This window comes from Anopheles maculipalpis, chromosome 2RL (genome assembly GCF_943734695.1).
Source record: "Anopheles maculipalpis chromosome 2RL, idAnoMacuDA_375_x, whole genome shotgun sequence".
Taxonomy (NCBI): domain Eukaryota; kingdom Metazoa; phylum Arthropoda; class Insecta; order Diptera; family Culicidae; genus Anopheles; species Anopheles maculipalpis.
Window position 1 is genome coordinate 66,648,304 of NC_064871.1, and position 18,066 is coordinate 66,666,369.

The following is an 18,066-nucleotide window of genomic DNA, read 5'->3' on the forward strand; positions in this document are numbered from 1 at the left end:
TCTTCCGCTACTTCCGGGCCACGCGCTATCGTTCGTTGTTGCTCAGTCGTTCGCGCCAGATTCCACAGGTGAACTATGAGTGTTCTGTTTGCGTCGGGCGATCGTAAGATCATTCATCCGTTGATGGCTTGATCTGGTCCAACGTCTGCATGTTTCAACCGTTGGTCTGCGTGTCCGCATAACGTACTCTTAGCAATACATAGTATACGATCATTTTGAAATTTTCCTATCAGTTTAGTAAATTTTTCATATTTATTTATTTTACGACTCGATGCCGTACTCTCAGCTCTTCTGTAGCTGATTTTGAGTTTTAAACTTCCATTGCAACATCATATGTGATCTATTTATTGATTACAATAACACAAACTAATTTAAAATTTGGGCTTACGAATGACCTCGTTGAGAGTTCTTTTATACATCATCCCTTTTCTAAACCTTTGAGTAAAATTATTTACTGCAACATGGTAGCCTGATTTCAATTGGTTGATATAATTTATGCCATGCAGATTAGAAACTGAAGAGAAATTGAATTAAACTATGTTTATTTAATCAACCTTAAATATTCAACGAACCCCTTAACATAATTTCCACCAAAACACGTGGGAGTACGTTATTATCATGTGTCGTTACTCATGGCAGAAGATAAACTTATTTCTTCATAAACTTATGCAACTTTTACATTCTCACCGACTATCATGCGCTTCATTTCTGAGCAAAGAGTGAGTGTCTTTAAGTAAAAACCTTTGTTGCTTCCCATTTGCCAGAACTATGCTCCACCTTTCCCCCTGTCATGAGCAAGGATTCTCGTCGTTCGGTCGGAACTGAGACGAGCGCAGGGCAAAATGCGTACAACAAAGATGCCACTACCCTCTTCATGGTGGTGGGAATTCACTTTTCTCAAGTATCCAATTTACATATTTTTATGTGCATTCATAAATAGCAATCAAGCAATACTTTCACTTTCTTCGCATACTGGTTCGCTCCCGAAGGATGATAGTGCTTGTGCCACAGAAATAGAAACACTGGGGGAAGTTTTCAACTCCTTCAACAGTTTTGCATGTGCTTTCCGTTGATGCTTGACTGTAGAAGACTGTAAATGCATATTTTTCACCTCTGATGATCAAAATCAATGTTTGATGGTCCTAAACATGATTTCTTTCTAAAAACGGCTTCAGTAAAGCAGTATTGAGTTCAGCAGGGATATAATGGGTAGTAAACTATATTTGAATTTTTGATAGAAATAGTATAATTTATAACTTACGTACGATGCCATCTGAATGTTCTTAACCGATTCCGATGTGCGATTCCGGTGTTCGATTATCTTCTAAACTGTGGGCGTTTGTTAAGTGTTGTCCAGGTAAGGTGTTGAATTTATTCTACTTCATTTAATCGGAAGAGGTAGCATAAAAGTATTGAAAAATGCTTCAATTTTGTTAGTATATTGTTTCGGTTGTAGACTCGGGATTACTCTTCGTGTGCCAATTTAGTGTTAACACGATAAATGCGCTACTTGCAACAAAAAGACAATGCCCTGTCTGCAAGTTTATGTCCCCTTGGGTTTATGATTTTAATGATTGTCACGTCGCGGACGAACAAAAAGCGCAATTAAAACTGTTAATCATGTCATAAATATTCAAGATTTCTGCCGAACCTTCTACCCTGGATGCAGCTGATAGCCAGATGTAAACGGATGTAATTGCTGTCACCCTTTTTGCGACGATTTCTCAATATTTAAATCAAATTTATATTCACATTTTAAAAAGCTACAAAATATATAATAATAATCCAAGGATAAACATTGTTTCTTTCCTTTAACGGTGGATGGACTCGTAAGGACCGTTATTGTGGCGTGGTAACATATGCATTAAAAGAAGCGACTTTATTCAGAAGCATAGTAAAATTAAACGGCAAAAGATACTGTTACCAATCAAATTGCATTCTTTTCTTTAATAAAACTTTAATTCTTTGCTTTGCCACGTTTAAAAATATAATTTGACGACATTTTTTTCTGTTAAAAGGTCGCCTTTGTCAACAATTCATCCCTGCCTTTAACCACGCAATTATTTAGATGGATTCTCTTCCTCAAGTTGATCTAGAAAATTGCGTTTTTACGGTACTGGGGCACACTTAAGTTGGTTACTTGGGATCCCCCACAATCGCCCCAAACGCTCCTTTTTCCAGCGCTCCCTTCGAATAGACTATTGGGAGGCTTCTTGTACTATAAATCACATTGGCCGAAGTCACTTATGGAGAAAACAAAGCGGTATTTGACATCCTTTTCATTGATTGTGAACCTCAATTGCTGTTGAATGTTCCAGGGGCTTAAAGTAGTCGGATGGCCTAATCCTGGCTCCGACTCTATAAACTTTACCTTCTCCAGAAAGTCCAGAATGATTACTGTTCTCGTTCTAGCTACTGCAAATTAAGAGGTAAAGCTCTTAAATTTTGACAGTATGTGGACTCCTGACTCCTGACCGGTGGACCGCATGAAAAATCGGAACAATTTTGTCGCTTTTTTAAATGCATACGTTAGAATGCTCTCGAAAAGCAGATTATTCTTAGGTTTCCTCTATCAATCGCACAACTAAGGCCGTCATCAGGACGAATTTCTAAAATGCTTTCTTTCGTAGTTCCATTCCATTAAAATAGGCATCATGTTCTTACTTACACAAATTGCTCTTGCCGTGTTTTCTTGTTTGTTTTTTTTTTTATTCATAACGCTCAAACCGATTGTTCCCGGAATTTTTAAATTTCTCTTTATCATTGCTAAAACTTGATCAACCGCCACCTCGCTTATTACGCTACTTACTTATTATAAACCAATTCGTACGCATTCGCATGAAGGGATGTTTCTTACAAAAGTACTTAGAGGAAGATGATCATTCGCGGTCACTAATTGACCCACCTTATCGAGTGGTGTGGTGTGGTGTGTATGCATGTAATGGAGTTAATTTGTGCGTTCGTTGCGGCACACAAAGCTGCTGCATTCTTGCGTCCTAGTGCTGTTGTTTGCTGATGTTTTGTTAGGATAAGACGCTCAGATACAAATATCTACCTTAAACCGATGCACGACCACGACTCGGATGGAAATCGTACCGTAACGGTCGTATTAGACCGTCATCATCGGTTTCAAAATCGTGCATCCGGTGGCCATTGTTCCCAGGACCGCTGAAGGCGGCTGGCGATCGGAGCTGCGTCATTTCACAATCCATCAGCGGGTAACGATAGTTCGTATCGATATAACACCCGTTACCGGCCTCCGTCATGTCGAACTTGGTTGGACAGTTGTGACACACGGTCAGTGGGTTAATGACGGAGATGCGATCGTAGCATCGTTCATCAACACTATCCGTATTCCCCGTAATGATATCTCCGTCCAGCTTGACAGCTATTTGCATTGCCTGCGTAAGAGGAAATTGAAACGTGATCATAATCGAAAATGGAGTTCAGTATTCATTTACTTACTTGTATTGCTTGCGCTTCATCGCGCTTTTCATCCTCCGTGTTCATCGTAACGAAACGTAGCACAAGAAGATTCAACGAGGCAGCAACCACCGCCAGCCCAAACAGGATGAAGATCAGCGCGAACGCCACGTACTCCGGCTTTTTGTTGAGTGCGTTATCTTTCTGTAGGGCTACCATATCACCAAACCCGATCGTCGTGAGCGTGATGAAGCAGTAGTACACCGAGTCGAAGTAGCTCCAGCCTTCAAACTTGCTGAACGCGGCCGCCCCACCCGCTATTGTGAGCGAGCTGAGCGTGGTGACCACCAGTATAAGGTCGACCTCGGAGGCGATCGCTTTCTTGCAGTTGAACGATGTTTTCACTGCGTGCACGATCACACTGCTCAGCCGATTGACACGCTCGCCAATGCTCTGGAACATCACCAGCCCCAATGGAATGCCAATGGCGGCGTAGCACATGGTGAAGATCTTCCCGCTGACGGTGGATGGGGTCGAGTGACCGTATCCGATCGTCGTCAGGACTGTTGTGGCATAGTAGAACGCACCGGAAAACTTCCACTGCTGGCCGGCTTTGTGAGGTTCCGACTTCATAATGACCGTTTCGATGACTTTGAAATCCTCCGCGCTGATGTTGTACCGTGAGATGAGGATATTTTCGACTGCTGCAAAGTGGGAGAGAGAAAGTTGAAGCTTGATAAGATCTTCCAGGCATGGGTATGGGTAATGCGAAGGATGCGTACCACTGAGTGCCTTCCAGCGTTTCTTCTCGGTCTCAGACTCGAGGGCATCGAACACGGCCGCTCCAATTAACAGGTATGTGAACGTACACACGATCAGGGAGATGGTCCGTACGTTTTGCTTTTTCATGCTCGTTTGCTGCAGGCCTGCAAGGGAGATATGTGGAACAGTATCGTTACTGCCACGCTGACTACTTCCTGGCGTTGAGCAACATGTACATACCTACCCTATATGCCTATGGAGGTACGTGTTGGTTATGTTGTGAATCGTGGATGATGGAATAGACGTTCTAGGAAGTGTATGGTACGTGTTTTCTATAATTAAATCGTTACAATTACTCTTGCCACTCACTTATCGCAGGTAGCAGGCCTGCAAAAAGGACACTACACGGTAGATTCGTTTGTCTTTTAGCTACGTGGAATCATGGTGGCAGGTTGGAGGATTGCTGGACAGCTAGCAAAGTGTCGGGGTCGCTTTGGGGAAGAATTGTGGGCTTTGGCACGCTCTATAGTGGCACAAATTCGGATTGGCACCAATTCCTGCGCTACGTTCTCCTTCTCCCCCCGGTCGCGTTCACGGTACACGGTGGTGATGGCTTTCGGGGTATAGCACCATGACAAAATCTGCAGCAGCGCCTATATGTCTATCGATTGATTTTTTTCGTCGTTGTTTGACGACCAACAAGGATTTGACATTTCGCGGAGAAGCTGAAGGATAACGACTGCGCATGACACGCAAGGTGCGTACAGGGCACACACACGAGGACGAATACCGAATGAACAACATGCTTCACTTGCAGGCACGTGCTTGATGTATAATGCCTTGCGCCCGATGGGTGTACAACAAAGTTTTGTTCGTTTTGATCGTTTCTTTATTTTCACAAAATAGATCTATCGATAAATGAACCGTATAAATAAACAAAATGTCACATTTTTCCCTCGGCTAGGAACTGATGGACAAGGATCGTTAAATTGTACACACTAGCTTTCAAAAATACATATTTTCCCTTGTCGTTACCTATCGTTAACGCTTTTTTTTTCTTCTCTTGGTATAGTTTTTCTTGCTTTTCGAGCCATTTTTTATTTTTTTCCATTTTTCCCATCTTCTTTACATGGCATCGGGGCGCACAAATAAAAAGCGGAACAAACTGTAAAAGTATCGTCCTTCTCACAACTCCTACAACATTTCCTGTCGTCCTCGCGCCACCTATTCCTACGGGGAACTACTGCTGCTGCCCGCTGCTCACTCTGGATTAATTTAAACAAAAACAGCTTTGTTTCTATTGCACAGCCTTTTGTGAAAATCATGTTTTGCACCTACACTATCCAGCGTTACTAATATCATTCAGGGCGACGAGTAGAAAAAGGAACACGACGTCGGAGTCGGAAGTGAGAAGCATTGGGAAATAGGGGATCATGATAAATTAATCGGTTGCTAAAAACGAACCATAACCACTACACAACACACTATCTTTTCTTTACATACTTGCATTCAAAATCACATCCGTTAAAAGTTGCCTCTTTCAAAAGCTGTCTTACAATGAAACTATCAATTTGTTTTTTTTTTTTTGGTTGATGTTACAATTTAAAAATTCTCCTCGCTAGCGGAAGGAGGAGTGATAGATTAAAAATGAAAAAGACGCTGATTGAGAATGATGATATCGAGAGAGAGAGAGAAGAAGAGGAAAAATTAGCCTACGTTAAAATTATTTACGTACCCATACGATCGTCCGATCATCAAATGCTACACAGTCAGCCGGTACCGAACACAGGTCTCGCAGGTGTTTTGTGTACTCTCATTGCATATTCTGATCTGGACAGTCGTACAAAATTCAAAAATACTCTATGTACGCCATATTGGCCATACTATTCGAACCGTTCTCACTCGATGGAGCCGCATTGCTTTAAAAACCGAAATAGTTTCCTTACTTCTAATAGGTTCCTGCCTACGTGCAAACCTATGCATGTCCCTGCTTGCAGCTATCGTACTTATATCCTTCCCAATACGCTTTCTGCGTCCATTTTCCGTTGCTATTCATTTACATCTCATTTTTTTTTCTTCTTGTTTGTTTGTGTAAACATCCTTCTTGTAAGTCTTGTGATACCCGCTTATGGAGTCTGAGCTCTCATTAATGGTCCCACTTGTTTTGTTTCGTGTGCTGCACTCTACGCTTTCCACGGGCGCCATTTTTTGTTGTTCCCCCTTCGTAGACTTGGCACTGCTTGCTTTGGCTTTTGAAGCGCCTCCAAGCAGCCCGGGGAATGATAGGAAGGGCTCGAACAGAAGGTAACTTTGGTCGCTACTAAATGGTAATATCATTCCGGTAACTTTTGTTTGCATTGTGTGTGTGAGTGTGTAAGGCGACATATCTGCATTACTTCTCGCCCTAGAAACGAGTAAGGCACCAATACCGGCTACCTTTCCGGTGTGATATGCGACGAGCTGGAACCCTGCGCTTTGTTTTACGATCGCGAAGTTCCCTCTCGTCAAACCTGTCGACCTGTAATAGCTTGAGATTGCGATAGCCAGCGCCAGACGGTTTACATCTCAATCGAGTACGAGGAGGGTGGTTTGCTTAGCAGTAGCGTTGCCGATTCGGACATGAGACTTGTCTGCTGATCCGCTTCCGGTTCCAGCGAGGGATCGTTAAAGTCAGTCGAGAGCTCTTCTATTTGTACTTGGGAGCATTCCCACGGGTTGATTGGATACTGGGACAGCGTACTAAGGCCGCCGGTGTTATTGTTGTTGCCGCTCATGAGATGATGATGGTTGCCATTCATGAAGATGCTGGGATCGATAAACTCTTCGATGTCAATTATATTGTCTCCACCGTAAGAGTTGGCGTAGAGGAAATCTGCAATAAGGAGTAATTCAAAGAAGGAGAACATTAAGAATAAAAAGTAAATTATCAATTAAACGATAGTATTTATATAAAACACGCTCATATTACTTTGAACTACACAAATACAAAATAAACGTACATATACAGTGGTAACATAACAGTAACATACAACACATAAAATGGTGATGATAGTAGAAGGTTGGGTGCAGTTTGTTAGTAATAAAGGAAGATCCTGACATTAAACACCGCGTGCAGAGTGTTGTAGTGTGCAATTTTCTGCAAGTTGAGAGAAATTATACCATTACAAAACACAACGTCAAAAAACTGCTTCTGCAAATGAATCCAAACGTCTGTACAATATTACAACTTTACAAACGCTCAACAAAGGCTACAGCGGTGTATAAAACCACTCGAATCGAAAGATGGTGATGAGAAAGGAGGACATACACAATGTGCCATGGTGGACGTCCAACTATAACGTTTCTTCCGGCCTGTACCTGGCTGTGTTGTTTCCCAGTCGGTATCGAACTCCAGCTGCTGGTTTGCCTCCAGCTCGTTGGCAGTTTGTAGCGCAGGATTGTCACTTTCGCTCATGTCGAATATCTCCGTTACCTTAACCTGCAATTGTTTAAGTTTCTTTAGTGTCATCTTGCATCTTTATACCCATTCCAAAAACTACCTTATTGTCTTCGTCCATGTAATAGTAAGCGTACATTGCGTCGTGATGCGAGGATACTTGAAGTATGTGGTCGAATGCGTCAATATCGCCCATCGCCGAATGGTGTCCGGAGCTGTAGGTCGGGGTGATCTCTTTGCTGAAAGTTTTGCTAAAATAATCGGACAAGCGGACGTAAGCAATGCGCGAATGGGAAATGCACCTGACGAACGCTTACACCTACCCATCATCTAGTCGCATGTCGATGATCGAGCTGCGATGACTGTGCTGATGATGCTGCTGTGCCATGGTTTGATTGTATTCCGTGAGTGCAATCTGGCACTGAAGGTTCGCTGTCAGCTGTTGCTGAAAAGAGGAACAACAAACTTCCATGATTTACTTGGAACCAATTAACAAGCTTCTTTTCAACTTACCTTTTGCCGCCGTCGCACCTTTAGTAGGATCGTGTTTAAATTCTTCAGCACAAACTCGCTCATGGCCCAAATCTGCTTGCCTATCGATGGTGCTGCACCCATCAGCCTGTAGGACAAATTATACCATTTAGTTAATGAACTTATTGCAATACGTCAAGCCTTCAATAGCATTCCGCAGCACACCCAAACTTTTCCACCACCAACAGAAAAAAAAGAGGAACAACATACGAACATATAGAACAAACGGGCACAGTAGGACGACAAGCACAGGAGCATCTCACGTGTTGTGGATCGATAGTTCGTGCGCTTACCGGGACGCTAGACGGTTCTCGAGCTGCGCTAGAAAACGCTGCCGGTCAGGGACGGCCAATGTTGCCAATCTGTCGAGAGGAAATGGAACGGGATCGGATCGAGACGAGGAGGAGCATACAAGATGGTTACATTTCAAACGCTGCAGATTTCCCCGTAACCCGTGGTCGGTAGGTGGAGGGCGCTTTGTTGGATAGACCACATTGCCCAGCACATTGTAGCGGAATTGTCTCTGCTCGATTATACCGCCAACGATACTAATCGGCGCGCAAAATTTAGCAAGGGATTTTTGGGGAAGTGGCGGGACAGAGGTCAAGGAAGGGGTGGTTTAGCGGTTAGTTACAATTTCTATTTCAACTACGTTAGCGGTTTATTGGTGAGGTGGTGGTAATGGGAAATTGGTGTAGCAGAAAGCGGCTATGATTAATAATGCACAAAGGTGTCTAAAATTTCAGAACGTCGAGTTAATTGCACAATGGACACAGCAAAGTAGTGAGGGCGGTGCGTAAGGGTGCGACTAGCAGGAAGGAACTGAAGCAAAATGATACTAATCCATAAACAGACAACTCACTTCGTCAACGTAGCACACACGATATCCGCCGGCAGAATTGCGGGAAGTGAAAGCGCAGTCAACAATTTGCCACCCCGATGACGGAACACCCAGTTGATGAGACCCTTGTTTGCCTGCTCGATGTAAGTCTGGAACACAGTGAGCACATTGTCGGGCATACTGCCCACCAGCGCGTTCTTGCGATGCTGCGTACACTCTTTACACTCGCTACACTCTGGGTCGTACTCTTCCAGGATCTGTTCCTCCAGGTTCGGGGACGGTTGCTCAGCGACGACGAACGTCGACTGTACCGCTAGACAGCGGGTGCAGCTGATGAGATTGTTTCGATGCAGGAAGTTGAGCGCATCGTCGAATCCCTGCTGACAAAAGGAGGACAATATTTCGGGCTTCGGTGGGAACAGGATGCGAGCGAAACGGTTGATGTTTTCCTTGGACAGTTCGATGCTAGTGTTGGCCCAATTGACGTGGAACATCTGCGAACTATTGTCACGCGGACAGATGTCACTTTCGCCACAGAACGGACTGACCGTTACCGTGTTCTCGTCCAGCGTGGGAAGGTTATCGGAGAACGCACCGTCCATGTACCGTACGCCATGAAATCGGGGTGGTAAAAGACCGGAAAACACTGGAATGAAGCAGGCACAGAGAAGGGCCTACAGAAAGAGAGATAGCAAAATTGTTAGAGAGGATACGAAAATTCCCAAAAAAATGATGTAAATTACCTGTAGGAGATCTTCGCGACTATTGAACTGTGACACGATCACGTTCTTGCCATCGTACACACGGGTCAGCGAGATGTGCAGCTTGCCATTGACACGTTCGTGCGCATCTGGAGGCAGAAACTTTTGAAGCCCTTCCAGCAGGCAGGTCTGAATGTTGAACCGTGGGCTGAACGGGCCCAGCGAATGTGATCGGGCTTCATTGACCACGCGGAAGAAATCAGACGTCATTTCTCCTGTAAATGTAAGGGAAAATAACGATTGATTAGCACACAGATAAAATTGATAGTTAAAGGGTTTTCTTTTTAATTTGCTTCAGCGTGATAGTGGAGCATGCGTAATCGAGACCCGGTTGCGCAACTCGACAAGGTTAACCACTTGAACCTGACACGAGCTGGCGTGACGTTAGGTTGTAGGTTGGGTATGTCGAGAGTCCGCGTATTAATAATAGCCTGCGAGCGAGATCATAACAACGAAAGCATACATGTAGGTATAATTGATAGTTCCTATACGTGGACTTTAGAATCATTAGAACGCTACTAGAATGTACCATGGCGCAATAGGAGACAATGCGATGAAGTAATTAACACAATGTTTGCGCTTCCACGCTTCCTTCATTTTTCAAGTGTGATAGATAATAGGTAATGACTTGAATTTAATAGACTTAATAGTATTACCAGTTTAAGACCCGACTAAGAGTCGGCCTTCTACCCCACGAAGAAAACGACCTATAAAAACCCCTAAAACTTTTAATGCAGGTAATATGCATCCCTCCCCTTCGATTGCCTTTCGAAAGTTTCTGTCGACGTCATGCAGACACACCTTTATTTTTTTCCTCTTTGTTTCTCACATAACACTACCACAGAATCTCCGGAAACACCAATAACCAATAAGACTCTCGCAGCGGACGGGCCTCCAAAAAAAAAAAGCGAAAACAAAAAACCCACAAAGACGAAAGTCATCTCGCATTAGGAGCCGTCCTATAAAAGCAGGTCGTCCGGCAGTTGCTGCTCCTTCCTCGCCGTTGTAGGGCGTCGCCTCCTGCCTACCTTCCCTGAACAAACTCGATCGTCTTTTGCGCCGCATACCGCACAGTGACGGTTATTTCCCAACATAAGTCGGCGGGCATAGATTTCGACACCGCGCTCTATGCTTCGTTTGAGGGGTTGTTATGTGTTGGTAGTGTCCGATCACGCCATACACCGTCCCTTCTAGCTTCTCTCCTCTCGTCCCATCCGTCTTCCCATTCCCACACCAGATGCTTTCGAAAAAAAGGGCCCGCTACGCAGTTCCCGAATTGTCGCCCCGTTTGGAGACTGGTTGGGAAGTTTCTAGATACATAACGGGGTATCTTGTGGGAGGGAAAGAGAGATTGGAAGAAGCAAGACGGCGTGATTAGATTTTTGGAGGCCCGTCAACTGGATTTTTTGAACCGCAAACGTAGACCCCGCCTCCCCCCCCCCCCCAGGGCCCGGCTCAATTGAAGGGGTGTCTTGTTTTTTGCGTCGCAGTTAAACTAAAAAAAAATGAACGTACCTTCCCTCATGCGTTAAAAAGAGAGGTGAGTAGAAAGATAAAATCTCGAGGTCACCGTATTCGTCGTCGTGGGGCATGTGCGCGCGTACTCCGGACGAGCCCTTCAATGTGACATAGGCGCGCGCGCGCGCGCTCGTTAGGGTTTAGAATAGACGAATTTGTATCCGGCTTGTTATGGACACCTAGGTCAATGGGAATATTTGGAGATCATATTACTACGATTCCAATCTGTCTTTGTTGTTTCCTGGCTTGTCTCCGGCGGATGTTTACGATCGGAAATAACAAGGGATTCTTTCGATCGTTGATCATAAGTTGAATATGTATCCAGCAAAAATAACATTCGCCACAAAACAAGTCAGGCTTCTTTTCCCTGTTTCGCAAAATTTCAAAATGCGTCAAAAAAAGCAGCTGCTTTTTAATCATTAAATTCGCTTCAAGCATGGCTCATATATTGTGAGCTAATCCACCTTAAATCCCTTTGCCAATAAGTGCGATAAAAAATTGCGTGCCTCATCCAAGGTCATCACGATTACACCCTTATACACATCGATACTTTGCGACCGTGATTTACCCGATTATTAGTTTACGTACGAACAGAACGAACTGCATGCTTCAACTCGCAATGAACCCTTGGCCTTGAAGGGCACGCTACGACACTATTTTAAGCGGTTTCTGAGTACCGTGCACGCCCGATAAGGCCCCACATTATTAAATAGACAAAACCCCCAGCGTGCGTTATGCTGAGCTTCTCTAGACATTTTCTTCCTTCTTTGCGTTCAATGCGACTGTTGACGTCAATGCAGCACACGACGGTTGTTCCTTATCAGAAACCTACCACGAATCGCTCCAGAACCGCGAGTGTGAGCGTTTGTGTATAGCGGGAAAGAGTTACGACATCATTAGCAGCATACAATACCGGACCAAAAAAAAAAAAGTGTTAATTTTCCAATTCCTGGCTCAGTGCTGGAGCATAACTCTGCAGGCATAGACGCACAGTCACGGCTTCCGATCATCCGATTCCGAACGCGTCACAACAGTTGAGTCCGCGTGGCATTGGCATCATGATCACTTCATCATCAAAACCATCCAAGGGTCAGTAGGATCAATCATGTACGTAGGCCAGACAATCACTAAAGAAGCAGGTCAGATGGGTCAATTTTGACATTATTTCTAGCGCTCGCCGGACTTATTCATCAATGGTGAGATGAAAGCAGTACACTTTTTTGATAACGATCAGTTAGCTGCTTGATCAGGGAAACTGTTTTAGCAGGACTGACCAGATTCAGGACACTAACAGTTCCAGTTTGCCAACGATCAGTCAATGATCATCGTTTGATCATGAAAGCATTATTCGGCCATACTTTATTCCTGCCCGGCCGGGAAATGCTCACCCCGAGCGCCTACTTTGCACACACCGATGTGGGTGACAAGTGGTTCTCCGAGCTCTTTGTGATGCCGGCGCGTTTTTCAGGTCACCTCATAGTGGCCCCATGATAAAGACTACTAATCGGAGCACCACAGCACATTGTTTACACTGCAGCTCGCGCGATTATCACGACACAAAACCCCGAACCCACATTCGCCTAGGACTCTCGATCGTCAACGTGGTCGAACCTCTGTGCTGTGGTGTGTATTGTTAGCAACATTGAATTGATCAATCGACAACCCTTTTCTTATCGCGTCGCCACTTGCTCTAAGGCCGACGATGAAAGCTATGGGGCGATGCAGTTAAACAAAACAAAGCAACAACAACAAAAAAACTGCCACCAACAGGGAGGCACAGTTGGTGCATGTGGCTCAGTGTGCGTGTTTAGCTTTCTATTGTATGGCAACACAAATCATGCCATCATTTGCGTCACACGCGATGCACGTTATTTGTTGGACTCCGGATTGCTAAGCTTCTTCGCCTTTGTTGGGTGCTTAGTGACAGTGTGGTAGCGATGTGCAGCAGCACGAATTTTTGTGACACAGAACCTCGTGCTAGGACAATCGTTTGCAAAATTGATTCTAATTGAGAAAGATGGCTCTGAATCATGGTATCATGGGGAAGAGAAGTTAGCAACGCAAAGTCCACCGGTTCCTGTCACGTGGTTTGCAATGTTGCAAATTTGCATCAATGTGTCCCCACTGCCCTACTCAAGCTCATTTATTCTAGAGATTTGTCATGTCTATCAGCTGTCTATCGATGTTAAAGTATATCAGACACAACAATATATAAGCCGTGTATGACCAAATGATCCACATTATCAACAGGCAGATAATAATTCCATCGCTTAAGTACCTGTAATGTGTCGCAAAGCTTTTATACCGGTACTGGGCCGCTCTTTGCCATTGTAAGCAATAAAAGAAGTCTCGCAATTCCGCTCATCCTACCAGCAGACATACAACTGAATGCGTGTGACCTCATCCGGTGCCCTCCGACTTTGCAAGGCTTCCAGTGAACACATGTGGCAGCTCCACCGGCTTCACTTCACAGCTTCACAGCCCATAAACCTCCCCAAGAGGGACGAGCGGACCGGGGAAAGAATGCAAGTGAGTGGATACAAACAACTTGTTTACAATCGTTTTGCGCGCACTTCTCCACACTCCAAAGAGTGTTGGCGGCACGTGGTTTTGACCTTGCGCAAAATGTGCGTCGTTACGTCGCAGCGTGTCCTGCAGCGATTGCGGCAATTTCGCCATCTGACATGCTTGTGTCCATGTGCCCGGAGAGGCCAATGAAATCCCCCGATATACAAAGCCGACGCGTGTTGGTGGTATGACGAACGGAACGGATCACCTCCCAGATGCACGTGAGCGAAACAAAATGGTGAAGTGAAAGGACTGTTACTCTTCTCGCCAATGGAGGCAACACACGCGGCGTCCATCCATGCCACTGATCATTGCTGGATAAGCAAGTAAGGGAGCAAGTGCACCGACAAGGGAAAGTGTTTCGTTAGCATTGCACATGGTCAATAATGCAACACGCTTTCATGTGATTTAATGCATGTAACGCATCTCGTAGAGATGAAAAGTTGGCCAGCGTAAGATGGGGCGCGAAGTGTGTCAGACATTTTGAAACTTCAAACCCGTTAGCCGTTCCAGCAGTTCTTCTAGAACTGACCTAGCAGGTTGCGATTAATTTATTCAAGCTATGTAGCGCGCATACGGGTAACTTCAGTAACGTTTCCTTGCTTTGCCGCGTTTTTGCAACAACCCCCAAGCACAAATGCATTCCAAATGAGTGTGTTAGGGTAAGGGAGGTTTTTGAACAAAACTAACCTAATTTTTCTTTGTCATTAAGCGCGTGTAAGGCAACTTCTTTGCGATGTGTCGCACCGATTATCACCGAAATTGTGTCATTCGTTCGTTTTCTGCTGACAAGCATAAACACAACTACGACAGCAAATGCTGACGTTGGATAAGCTTTTCTAGCTCTGCTGAATCGTCTTACTGCGACAGGGACACGTTTATGTTTTCAATACCTTTTTTTATTATTTTACCATGATTACGCGATCGTAGCAGACCACTTTTCATACCACCTCAGCAGCAGCAGTTGATAATGGGCGTAAATAAGGGAGATGCGCGGTTCAATAACCCAAAAAACATGCGGAACAGAAAGAAAAAATGGTCGATCGTGATAGCGTCCAGCGGAGAACACACATTCTTCTCACAATCCGGTCATAGCGCTGGGGAGCAATGGATCACCGTGCGGGAAGAAGCAGAAGGCTGTTAAACATTCCTAAGGGCCTCACTTTTCGTCGTGCTTGCAGCGCGAAAAGTCCAAAACATTCCCCAATCCACTTCAGAATAACAAATCCCTCCTTGATGCCCCGCAAAAACCAGCGCAAAAACCCTGAGCCCAGGGTGGTAGAGTATGGTTCATAGCTGATAACCCTAATAATACACTGCTGGAGTTCCACCCATCAAAACTCACGGTGCGCGCGAATGGCACAGGTCTTCGGTCGTAAATTTTACGACCAACACTTGATCAACTTGTCCAGTGTAGGACAACGACGAGAATCTGTGCAACGCTCACTCTCTTAGGGGTTATTTTGCGTCATCAGCACAAATCCTCCGATTCTGGGCTTTGCGAAAGTACGCAGCGGGGAGGGCGTCCAGAAGTTCCTACGACTTAAAAGTTTCTTAAGCAATCGAGGGTCGTGTTTTCCATCCCGTCCGCCCTAATCGTAGGCGCCCTATTTCTAATGCGTAGTACATGTTTGACCCTGAGACACTGGAGCTGAAATATTTGCGCACATTTTCAAGGTTCTTTTCGATTGTTGATTGCGTTACGCTTTTTTTTTCCTTTTCACTCATTTCACATCATTTCATAGATTCATCAACATCATCAGTGGTAGGATTAGGAAGAGGGAAATTCATTTCAACACCTTTCAATCCAGATAGCGCCAAACGACGACTTCAAATGGGAGAACCCACCCACCGAATCCATCACAGAATCATAGATAAGATAGACTTCGGGCGGTGTGTTTGATAACGCGTCAACGTTCTTCCTTCTCGAAGATGCTTCCTTGTCCCCCCCACGCGATTGCATATGTCCCCGCTCCGATGGATTCTCCTCCTTCACCAACGAAACAGGGAGACCGTCCAAAGTGCATTCAGGTTTCCCGATACGAATATCCCTGCCTGCCCGGCGTGATCTCATCGCTTTGTCCGGGTTGAAGGAGCGATAGCATTAGGCCACGCGACGTCAAACAAGTCCGGCCTGTGCTCACGGGACACAAAACTAAACCCCTCGAGCTCTATACGGGGAACGAAATTGGAAAAAGGGAAGGCGATTCTTATCTTTGCTTGCTGATTAAATTGGATCAATTTTCAACCCCCTTCCGCGGATCGATTTCAAGGAGTATCGTCTGAAAGATTCAATTTCGGACAAAGAGCTTGGGGTTGAACCTTCGACAGCTCACCCTACCTACCCCTTCTTGCATCGCGAGCTGAAATCAGCTGATTGTAGTTGAAATTGTGGTGGAGGTGACAAATCATCCTCCTTTATTCTGTACAGTTCGGTCCAAAGGCCGAATATTTCAAAGGCTTCTCGTGCCCACCCTTGCACGAACTGTCTGCGAGACGGCGTGACTAATACGGTCCGCTCTAGTACCTTAGTACGCACGGAACTTGTCCATTCCCGATTGGACACGTGTGTTTGAGGCTAAACAAACTGGGAGATTATTCGATCGATCGATGGAATGAAGCGATTGTATTTGTGCTTCAAACAACGAAGGGCGCTCGGTAAACATTTTGCACGATTGCACATCCACCAGAGTCCGACACTGACGATCGGATGTTCTTGACAGCCGCCCAACATCAAATAGAATCACATTTGCTCGCGAGGATCAATGATCCAAGGGTCGTTGTTGTCGGGGGAGTGTATCGCTTTGTGATGTTTCCTGCCGGCTTTTGGGACGCAATCATCTCTTCAAACAAGCATGAATGATGAAGGTGATGCTACCCAGTAGTTTTCCGACGATACAATAGTGACATAAAAAAGGCTCTGCCAATAATGAGAGTAATTAAGGGTAGCAGCTAAAGAGATTTTAATGCACCTGACCCACACACGATCTGGAGCTACCTGGCTCGTGTGGAAGAGACCTGTTTCCAGCCCTTTCTTATGATGATATCTCTAATTGCCGTTATGTTCCGTCACGTCACGTTACCCAGGTACACGTTTAGAGACCCCTCCCAAGGCAACAATGTCAGAGCGTGAAGGTGTTTGCCGGGGCGGCACGTTGATCAACCTGACTTTTGGTCCTTCCTGTTGCGTTGTAAGGATTCTCCCCGCCCGCACACTTACCTAATGGCATATCGCAGAGCAGACAGCAGGCGGCCAACGCACCGGCCGATGCGCCACTAATGCGGTGCAGCAGCAGATGGGGTGCATACTTCTTGAAGGCCACCGCAACACCGACATGGTAGATGCCGAGAAAACCGCAACCGGCAAACGATAGATTCATCTTCGGATGGATTGCCGCCGGGCAAGTGCTGACTGTTGTTCCGTATTTCGTTCACAATCACCGAGAAAATCTTTTACTTTAGCACAACCACGCGCCTGTGGAATCACGCTCTAGGGATGGGGTTTGTAAGGCTTTAATAACTTGCTTGCCTTAAAACTTTATAAACACCGTACGTTTCTCTTTGTTTTTCGTTTTCAGTACAATTAATTGCTTCTTCCTCGCGATATCACTAATTTCCTTTAGACACTCTCTACGATCGGGTGTGCTTCTTCCTTCACACCACGCACAGAACACTGCTTCCCACTTGCACTGGAATCGTTACGTTAGTTTTAACGACTTTTTTGAAATTTTACAACCATAAACACTTGATATTCACTGCTTTTTCCACAGAAACTAGTCTCCAGCGGGATAATTTACATTCTGTCAGTCCTAAAACGATACAAGAAAAGCAAGACGGTGTTAGCCTCGGACGGAAAATGCTGCTTTACATCGTTCACACCACACATCGGTAAACAAACAACAACCCTCGGGGCCCCGTGTCCAGGGCTGGCAATAGCGTTACGAGCAAACAAAGCAACCTACACGCGAAGGGTTTCTTCTAAAACCTTGGCTTAGGCAGAGGGCGACTGAGTTGGCAGGATTAGCGCGGGGGGCAAGAGACGTTCGGCGTTCGGCGTTTGGAGAGAGCGGTTGAAGTTGTTGAACGCGCGCGATCACTCGGCTCGCTCGTCCGGAAGTAGACTGAAAGCTGACCGTTAGTTGGGGTCGCGGTTTTATACGCACCCACCACCGCGCGGTGGACACTGTTGGTCAACCCTTCTTTCGTCTCCACGTTCTCACTCACAC

At 45.3% G+C, this 18,066-nt stretch overlaps 4 protein-coding genes across 10 annotated transcripts in view; 1 reads left to right on the forward strand and 3 right to left on the reverse strand.

Moving 5' to 3' along the window:
- Positions 1-18,066, forward strand: part of LOC126556255 (39S ribosomal protein L15, mitochondrial) — a 416,466-nt gene that overhangs the window by 92,313 nt on the left and 306,087 nt on the right. The window lies entirely within an intron of this gene.
- Positions 1-18,066, reverse strand: part of LOC126556015 (maltase A3-like) — a 252,849-nt gene that overhangs the window by 1,237 nt on the left and 233,546 nt on the right. The gene's annotated exons all lie outside the window — the stretch shown is intronic.
- Positions 3,022-4,333, reverse strand: LOC126556163 (two pore potassium channel protein sup-9). Its single transcript, XM_050211386.1, has 3 exons — positions 4,206-4,333; positions 3,466-4,127; positions 3,022-3,401 (listed from the first exon to the last, which is right to left on the reverse strand). Exons 1-3 carry the CDS (start codon positions 4,330-4,332, stop codon positions 3,057-3,059), a joined length of 1,134 nt encoding a protein of 377 aa, XP_050067343.1. The 5' UTR covers position 4,333; the 3' UTR covers positions 3,022-3,056.
- On the reverse strand, positions 6,720-17,293 carry LOC126555966 (1-acylglycerol-3-phosphate O-acyltransferase Pnpla3-like). 7 transcript variants are annotated; one of them, XM_050211113.1, is made up of 9 exons: positions 17,061-17,293; positions 9,737-9,969; positions 9,015-9,667; positions 8,446-8,514; positions 8,135-8,240; positions 7,945-8,066; positions 7,725-7,872; positions 7,543-7,663; positions 6,720-7,057 (listed from the first exon to the last, which is right to left on the reverse strand). In XM_050211113.1, exons 1-9 carry the CDS (start codon positions 17,218-17,220, stop codon positions 6,744-6,746), a joined length of 1,926 nt encoding a protein of 641 aa, XP_050067070.1. In that variant the 5' UTR covers positions 17,221-17,293; the 3' UTR covers positions 6,720-6,743. The 7 variants fall into 7 exon arrangements, with proteins under 7 accessions (XP_050067070.1, XP_050067069.1, XP_050067068.1 ...); XM_050211112.1 differs by having other exon boundaries at positions 7,945-8,060; positions 8,446-8,700; XM_050211111.1 differs by having other exon boundaries at positions 8,446-8,700.